We start from the raw sequence: 9888 nt of genomic DNA, 5'->3' as shown, positions 1-9888 counted from the left end.
TAGTTCAGGTTAAAATATCTATTTTAAGGATTAATGCGTGCTATTATCGACATCGATTTGAAATGTTGTATCGTCGAATAATATAGCGGGGGTTTCTTTAAAGATTTTACATCTTTTGAACACATCATTAATCAGAAAATGGTTATCAGAAGACTTGGCTAATTTGCTCAGCCACCAAACAAATTACTATTTAAATCACTGTGTCCGCTAGCAGTGCAATTCGATTAAATATTTATTTATTTTAAATAATGTAGACTGCATGTAGTCTATTAGTCTCGTATAGATATTGTCACATAACTCAAATACACCGACAACTGGAAGGCATTTGCTCGCCTCTTTATTTGTGTCAAGAAAAACGCGGAAAAAAATTTATAAGTCATTCATGACTTTTTGTGATATTTTTATATCATCGTCTCCAACGACATGGTAACTATTCCCACACAGATTTTATCTACATCCGAAAACGTAATAATTACCTAGTATGGGCAGTGATTAGTTAAATAAATATTTGCGGGCCAAGTGATGCGACAATACCTGCCGATGCAATACATAAATACTGTTAGAATATTTATTTCAAATCAAACGGTGATATTCATATTGCAATAACTGTATAAATGAGACTATAGTCATTTAAATAATAGCCAACACTATGTACAGGCATACACGATACAGCATCTCTTATTAAAAACATTGTATTGCGACGGAAAAATATTCTGTAAAGGGAATTATAACTCTAAGTTTATTGTACGAAACATTGTTATTTTAAAAACATAAAATGACAAACTGTACTCATGAACATCAACACATCAACAATTGCTATTGTTATTCTACAACACAAAAAATAATCCGAATGCCTCGCATGGCAAGCTCTAGAATCTAGACGCTAGATGAAAAGTACATAACGTCAAACACGTTAAAATCAATCTAGACAGAAATTGAAACAAAACAATTGTATTTTGCAATATTGCGTTTTAAAATATCGGCACAAAGTCCCAGCACTCTCTCAAACCTGCAAAGAAAAATGTCACAATTTAGGATATTATTGTCAGTAATAACAGCAGAAGTGAAATTATTACTTGTTTGTCTCATCGTGTGGTAGAATTATGACTAAATGCCCACGGCTTCGCCCGCGTGAAATGTCCCGGGATAGAAAGTAGCCTATGATCTTCCCATTGCCTCGAACTGCGACTTCGAAGTAAGTGAGACAATTGGATAACTATTAGACTATTTTTATTTACTCAGCTACTTTATACACTAAGCACCGGTTTTTAAATAATATTTAACGAGCATATAAACGTAAAAATACGAATCGAAAAGATTACATTACATGTCTTTTAATATATTTATTAAACCATATAATATATAAAGTTTAATTATATTTTAGATTGTAGTGGTTTATGGCGACAGTTTTTCTTTTTATATTACAGTAATGCAGGTTTTACTGAGAGGACCGTCAAGCGCACTACTTTGACGTTGTAGGAACGTGGTGATATGTATTAGAGGGTGCTTAGAGTTGCATCGGCGACGCACGACGTACCTGGCGCGGTCGAGCTTGACGCACTTGAGCGGGCCGGCGGCGCGGACGGTGGCGGCGCGCGGCCGGTCCAGTAACAACGCTATTTCCCCGAAGTAGTCCGACGGCCCGAGTCTGCCGACTTCAACGGCGGCTTCCTCTCCCTGTCCACTACGTTGTTGCAAAACTACTGCAGTACCTATGCATAAATACCTAAGTTATGTATTATTAGCACATTATGTTCATTTAACTAACTTCCCGTACTTGAATTTATGCTTTAAATGACTATATCCCCTTAGATCCTCCTTACATGTTGACATGATTTTATCAATGATTAAAGGTTTATATAAAAAGTGCGACGTTGGTACTGAAATGCTGTCACATAAGCACGCTGCACCACATAAGACGAATTAGAACTTACAGCATTTTTTTTGTGACATAGTGGTAGAATAATTTTGACTCAAATACATTTTCTGAAAATTAAACAATATTTTACCTTCAACAATGATATAAAAATCATTCCCAGGCTCCCCTTGGCGTACTATGGTTTCTCCATCAGAAAATGATACTGGTTCTAGTGCATCGGCAACAGTCAATCTTTCCCATTTTTCTAAACTTTCTGCAATAAATAGACAAATCAGTTATGAAGCGTAAAACTTATACTGTTAAAATAGTTTTGACTTCTGAGGTGGATATTTTGTGTTTTCAACGCCCTTGACATCTGTAAATAACAATACTTCTATAAAAATATTTTTAGACGTTTTTCAACGCCATGACACATTTAGTGTCGATATCATTATAAAATTCCTCAAGAGTGATAATTATTTTAACAGATTGTTTGACTTTGGCGATTGGCTATCAAAGAAAGATACATACTCAATAGCATTTTCCTGCTTTTTTAATATAGGATGGCAAAGGAACTGATAGGAACATCATTGTAGACAAATAATGATTACCTTTGTGTACGATGAGGCTACCACTATAACTTTCTAACTAAATGATAAAAGTGAAATTAAAACATACCTAATATCGAAACTCGAGATAAGAACTCGTCGTACATGCGTCGCTTCCTAATCGTGGATCCCATGAGTATGCGTCGGTAAGAGTCGCGGTCGAGCCCCCACAGTTTGAGAGAGGTGCGCGCGCGCACCGTAGCAGCACGCGGCGTTCCATAGATCAGCGCCAACTCACCGAAACTGCCGCCTTCACCAATCGTGGTCACCGGCTCACCATTTACGAGCACCTTCAAGAACATCATATTTTTTCAAGAGCATTATAACTACAATTTAAAATTGTTTCTATTGCAGAAAATGGTTAATTATCAAAAGATAATTTTTAGATATCCCATGCATTGGTAGCTATGTAAATTGGTAGTTTTCTTTTTAGACTCAGGACATATTTTGACAATTCTACAGGAAATCAAAATTGGGATTAGGTAATAAACTTTACAATAAACCTTTCAATTATATTTTTTTAGTTTACGCGAATGAAGTTGTGGCCAACCGATAGTATTTAAAAAATCTTATACATACCTCAACTTCTCCCGAATCTATAATATAAAAGTTGTCGCCTTCATCTCCCTGGCGGATGACAGTCTCTCCAGGAAGACATTGCACGGGGAACATTGCATCGAACATATCTGCGCGCTCCGATTCATCCAGATGGGTAAATAATACATTTGAGGCTATAGCACGAGATAAAGCGCCCATCGTTTTATAATCTTTTGGCACCACCTAAAAATTGTAAGCTAATTAATAAAAAAAAAATGCTTTGAATGACGAGACGAGCTTGCCCTTCGCCTGATAGTTAGCGATACGACCGCCTAAAACAGTAGAAACACTATCCAATACCTTGATTTACAAAGTATTGTTTAATATTCCACTGTGCTCGCCATCCTGAGACATGAGATGTTAAGCCTCATTATGTCCATTAGTTACACTGGCTACAATGCCCTGCAAACCGAAACACAACAGTGACTAAACACTGCTGCTTAGTAGTAGAAAAAGACATTGCGGTGATACCTACCCAGGCGGACTCTCGCATATGAGAGATCTACCACCAGTACCATTACAGTAGTAGTGTCATACTTCATAAACTATGTGTGTATTGTTAATTATTAAATCTGTTACCGAAGAAAGGCATAAACCTCGTAGCAGTATAACAATTATTGTTAACAAAGTATCCATTCTGCATTTTATTGTTACCTTTGCGAGCCGTACTTACCAAAGCTCTTGCTTTTTGTAAGAGCTTTGGTAAGAAGACTTTGGTTGAGTGAAGTCAAAAGTTAGTTGTGTTTTAAGTTTTCAGGGTGATTATCATCGAATCTGTTTTGATAACAGACTTAAGACGACACAAAATGTTAATAGGAAAGATATAAAATTACTGTGTAATCTAAATAAGATTTAAGTTTGCGAACATTGATCAGCTTAGTGTGTAATCCTGTGTCTATTCCATATATACAATATAATATACAAAGGAATAGTGAGCCGTATGCCATGGTTCAATACGTTAACAGAGTGCCAAGCACGGTAAGATTACGCGCGCTGCGGTTTGAACTGGCATCGGGAAGTCTTAATGTAAGCCCTTTAAACTATTCCGAATGAGTCATTTCGCAAGAATCGGGAAATGAATTATATATTTATAGGATATGGAAAATTAATTTAAGTTTGCAGAATCATTAGTGAATATTAAAAGTATGATTGCCCGCCTGTCAAGGGTTTATGTGGCAGTAGATGGGCTATTAGTGTTAAACTCTACCCTAAATTTAGCATGGATGGCACATTTGAGACCAATTTAGCTCATATTATGTAATACCCGCGGTTTCGCATGTGTGAAAGTTTTTTCCGAGATAAGAGTAGCCTATAACCTTCCCTCGGAAGAACATAGGCTACTTTTATCTCTCACCTCTAAGTATCTCTGTACCAAATTTCATCACATCCATTAGGTAGGTTTTGAGTTTATCGTGTTCAGACAGGCAGACAGATGTGGCAGGGATCTTTGTTTTATAATTATCTTTTTTTTTATCTTTTTAAGAGGAAAATTTCTGTTGTGCTTGGTTGTTACGTATGTTTAATCGTTTACGCAGCACACGCAACGGAAGTACTCAAAAGGAAAACATATTTCCCCATTTTTGCAACATTTTTCATTGATTCTCCGCTTCTGTTGGTCTGAGCTCGATGTATAATGCCTATAGCCTTCCTCGATAAATGGGTCATCCAACAGTAAAATATTTTTTAAATTCAAACTGGTGGTTCCCGAGATTAGAATGTTTAAACAATCAAACTTTTCAGCGCTATATAATAGTATAGAAGTAAAGAATAGATAGATGATAGTAATATGTTGAATACCTTTTTAACATAACTAGTAGCATCCTCCTCTGTGACTGGTTCAGCACTAATGCCCCCTCGTCGCCTGGGTAACTGCCCTCCTAATACTGGTAATGGTGAGAGCTCTCCATCTGCTTCACCTTCTGATGTTGCTGCAGCAGCCGCAGCAGCTTTTGCTTGCTCCTAAAAAAACACTTTATTCAATAGAAATAATTGCACATTAGATTTGATATTTATAACAATTGATGTTACTTGTGGATTGACTGGTATGTATGGTTGCTATTCCCGTTACATTGGTCTCCAAAACAGCACAATGCAATCCCATCTGTGTTAATTATATTCTATTTTATCCATGGGAGCTAATTACTGGTATAAAAAGTAGCCTATGCGTTAATCTAGGACGTGGTATATTCTAGACATGGTCTATGCATGAGCCAAATTCATTGAAATCCATTCAAACAGAAACATACAAATATCCACCCATTTTTACAAATTTTGACATTTACAATATAAGTAAGAAGTAAGATTTCAATAATTTTGAATTTACCTGTGGATCCCATTCCATTTTATTTAAACAAAATATATTAACTTGTGAACTATATAATCTGCTAAGCTTTATGTGACTAACTAGATTTGATTTACACTGAACAAATTCAAAGAGGAAAATTATATTGTCTATTATACATTATCAACCATTGGTTACAACAGAACAACAGGAAACCACAGTAGCTTTATAATTTCAAACATTATAACTTCAATATTCAACAATGCATCTTAATACTGTTCTTTAGAACTCCAAACAGAACTAAACCAATGAATCAATTTCGAAGATAGCTGTTATTTGCTACATTCAGTTTTATGTAAAGATAGTTTAGAGCCAAAGATGGTGGTAATTATTTTATTTTTTTACATTTTCTTCTTCTGCCCTAGCATGGATGAAATAGAGCACAGCTCATCTTAAAAAGAAGTTTGTATTGATTAATGAAACAAAAACTTGAATATATTGAAACATTACATTTACAGTTTACCTATGACAAAAATCTTGTTATCTACAATTGTTTAGGAAACTTTTTATCTAACATAAGAAATTCTATATACATAAAATTTATTGAACATTAATAATGAAAACTGTACAAAATTGTCTTTACCTTATATGAATTTTTAAAACTTAAGGTTCAGTTTAAAAGTTTTTAACATTGAATTTCTTAACCCTTTGATTATTAAAACTAACAGGTTAATTATATTATGTGATATATATAACACACAGTGATGACATGACTATAGGCCATGAACGGCTAGCTTGACTGAAATAGTTGTCTTATATCACAAAAAAACAATGTCAAAACAAAGCTACCTACATTTCATGCTGAAAAGATTACTGTAGCACCTTAATTCTCTGTCAGAAGGATTTTCTCACAATACAGATTCAAATAACTAGTTTTGTAGCACTGGGTGTTGACTAATCTTAACTTTGGTTTATACATGTCCAAATTCAAGAATGTCCAATGATGCTACATAGCATATTATTGGTTTCAAACCAATGTCATAGAAGGCATCAGATGGCTTAACATTGTGCCCCACATATAATAGCAAACGACTATTGGACTGCCGTATTTGCCCAAATACTTTTTTTTGAGCACAAATTTAATCACTTTTTGATCATGTAATGAGCCAGTTAATATTATATGGTTACCAGGTCAAAAGTTAAAAAGGTTATACTTACTCTTTCTAATTTTTGGAAATATTGTCTTAGAAATGATACAGGATTTTCGGGTTTGTTTACACATAATTGTACAATGCAATCTTTAATTAGTAATTGAATGTTATGACTCTGAATATAATTTTCACATTCATGTAAACATTGTTCCTCTTCCATGTCATTCAAGTAAAATTGCATGAACAGCCAACTGTAAAGTTATAATTAACGTACATCTAAGCCCTAAAATTTACATTAATTATTGTTATAAGAAATATTTTATATTTTTAACATCCTATTTTATCTTTACGCCAATAACATAAGTGTTTCCATAAATTATTTTTGACATTAGTGATTGGCAGTGTTACCAAAAATATTTAACTCCAACGTAAGGTAGAAAATAAACCCTAAAAAAATCTACTGAGTTTCCCAATATACATTTGGATATTAGAAAAACTTATAACTTATAAGGTAGTTGATGAATGAAAGGTTAAGGTGGTAGCTCAAGGTCCATTTTCATACATTTTGTTTCGGCTTTAATCTGGGTAACTAAACAAGTATTGGCAAGTAAAGAATTTAAATTCACGTCTAGTTAGTGATTAGTTCTCGCAGTTGAAAGAAAAATGTAAAAATAATTAATAATCATGGATATTTCGGCCTTTAAAATTTAATATGACGAAATTTTCAACACAAATCACTAACTAGACGTGAATTTAAATTCTTTACTTGCCAATACTTGTTTAGTTACCCAGATTAAAGCCGAAACAAAATGTATGAAAATGGACCTTGAGCTACCACCTTAACCTTTCATTCATCAACTACCTTATAAGTTATAAGTTTTTCTAATATCCAAATGTATATTGGGAAACTCAGTAGATTTTTTTAGGGTTTATTTTCTACCTTACGTTGGAGTTAAATATTTTTGGTAACACTGCCAATCACTAATGTCAAAAAGAATTTATGGAAACACTTATGTTATTGTATTTCAACTGCGAGAACTAATCACTAACTAGACGTGAATTTAAATTCTTTACTTGCCAATACTTGTTTAGTTACCCAGATTAAAGCCGAAACAAAATGTATGAAAATGGACCTTGAGCTACCACCTTAAGGAAGTTCAAGCAATTCAACACAAATAAACCAAAATTCCAGTAAGCAATACTTGGCACAGGGCAAAGACCTAGTTAGCAATTGTTAAAATCCTATGTTTATAGTAAAACTCGTGACATTTGTGGTTTTATTTTATTCCTCAATATTAGTAAGGTGGATTTGTACTATAACCCGATCACAAGGTCAGCAAACAAATAGCAAAAAATTAATATAAAAATCAAAAACGCCCCAAATAAAATCTCCTCATTAATTTCTCCCCTAATTTTGGGGAGCATTCCCGTTAGTTAGTAACCTTCGTAGAGATTTATAATATCATAGATTTATTACTTATCATGATTCATCGATTCAAGATTACTTTGTCTAAGTATAATATATTTATTATGATAGATATTTACTAGCAACAAAATAATTCGATTATGAAGTTATATACAGTGCGACTAGGGGTCGCAATACCGGACCATTTTTCCAAACCGGTATTTTCGGTATTGACCTTAAATAAATTCCGGTATTCCGGTATTTTCGGTATTTCCGGTATTTGAAGAAATATTAGAAAAATAGGAAATATACATTTAAGCTAGTAATTAAATGTCAAATTTTAATGACAGCTTAGTGGTTAGTTAAAGGCTAAATGAAAAGAGTTTTTTTCGTAAGCTAACGTTCATACCGTTCTGATTTCTGAGAGCTGGCTCAAACCTTACCTTCCTTCTACCATTACCCCGTCCCTAGTTTCATTTTGATTAGAAATGATCGAGTTGACAGGAGAGGGGGCGAAGTCGCTATATATTTACGTAGCGACCTGAAATATAAAACTGTAATATCTTCCTCTGCTTCTTATTCTGCTTATGCGAAATTTCTGTTGCTTGAAGTTTGGGTCAAGAGAGTGAAAACCTTACTAGGTGTTATTTACTGTCCTCCATCTCTTGATTACTTCTCCAGCCTGGAAACAGTTCTGGAATCTATAAGATCAGAATATGCTCATCACATCATCATATGATTTAAATACTGATCTCCTTGCCAGCCACTCTTCCCGATCTCGTAAACTCCTTACTGTCCTTGACTCTGCTAAACTGCATGTCCTACCACTGCAAGCCATCCACCATAAAATGGATGGTCACGACACTTGGCTTGACATTATCCTCACCTCTGCTCCTTCCCTTATTTTCTCCCACGGTCAATTTCCCCCTTCCTGGCGTCTCTCATCATGATCTCATCTACATGTTTTACGCCCTAAAACCTCCCAAGTTCCCCTCAAAGATATTGCACTTGCGTAGTTTTGGTCGCATTGATGCGGATAAGCTGAATAGAGACGCTGCTAACTTTAACTGGGATCACCTATTGGCAGCCACCTCTGTTGACGATAAAGTCGCAATTTTTAACCGCGCTGTCACTTCACTCTTTGATACCCATGCCCCTTTAAAGAAAATTAAATTAAAACGTCCTCCTGCACCATGGATTACACATGGGGTTAGGATGGCCATGAGACGAACGGGTCGTGCTTTTCGCCAGTACAGAAGGGATCGTTCGGAGGAGAACTGGTGCCTTTTTAAGGCTTCAAGGAATCGGTATAACCAGATGGTACGTAATGCTAAACGCCGACACATTCTCAGAATATTTCTTCTTCCTCGCCAGCCAGTATTTGGAGATTCCTCGGAACTCAAGGTATTGGCAAAGTTAAAAACATAGATCTCCACGGTACGACTATTGGTTTGGATGACATTAATCAACATTTCACATCTGTTACCATGATTGATCACCAAACTAGGCGTCGTACCATGCTTAGCGGGTCTATCCAGGCCTAACATTAATACTTTTCATTTTTCTTCTGTGCCGTTGGGTGAAATTAGAAAAGTCATCCTGTCCATTAAATCCAATGCCACTGGCTGTGACAACATCAGTCGTCGCATGAAAATCCCTATCCTGGACCAACTTCTACCAATCATGTCCCATATCATTAACGCCTCCCTCAGCACTGGTATCTTTCCGTCTTTGTGGCGGAGAGCTATTGCTATCCCTCTTCCTAAAATCCCTAACTCATCACTTGCTAAGCATTTCCGTCCCATATCCATTCTTCTTTTTCTCTCGAAAGTGCTCGAGGCAACTGTCTGAGCATGTGCACCGAAACAACCTACTGCGCCCACTCCAGTCTGCCTTCAGGCCTGGCCCTATGGCCCTATAGTACTATTACTGCACACCTCAAAGTGACTGGCGATATTAGGGTGGGCATGGAGGATTCCAAAGTCATT

The 9888-nt window shown here is 35.6% G+C and overlaps 1 protein-coding gene across 2 annotated transcripts; it reads right to left on the bottom strand.

The window, feature by feature from the left end:
- Positions 1-387: 387 nt before the first annotated feature.
- LOC115451774 (cAMP-dependent protein kinase type I regulatory subunit) lies at positions 388-6894 on the bottom strand. 2 transcript variants are annotated; one of them, XM_030180145.2, is made up of 7 exons: positions 6563-6894; positions 4861-5022; positions 3046-3246; positions 2537-2756; positions 2010-2132; positions 1538-1712; positions 388-1009 (listed from the first exon to the last, which is right to left on the bottom strand). In XM_030180145.2, the coding sequence occupies exons 1-7, from the start codon at positions 6734-6736 to the stop codon at positions 925-927; spliced, it is 1140 nt and encodes a 379-aa protein (XP_030036005.1). In that variant the 5' UTR covers positions 6737-6894; the 3' UTR covers positions 388-924. The 2 variants fall into 2 exon arrangements, with proteins under 2 accessions (XP_030036005.1, XP_030036006.1); XM_030180146.2 differs by lacking the exon at positions 6563-6894 and adding an exon at positions 5387-5469.
- Positions 6895-9888: the final 2994 nt, after the last annotated feature.

This window comes from Manduca sexta, chromosome 15, assembly GCF_014839805.1.
Source record: "Manduca sexta isolate Smith_Timp_Sample1 chromosome 15, JHU_Msex_v1.0, whole genome shotgun sequence".
Classification (NCBI taxonomy): domain Eukaryota; kingdom Metazoa; phylum Arthropoda; class Insecta; order Lepidoptera; family Sphingidae; genus Manduca; species Manduca sexta.
The sequence above is the reverse complement of the archived record's forward strand: the minus strand, read 5'-3'. Positions and strand labels throughout refer to the sequence as shown.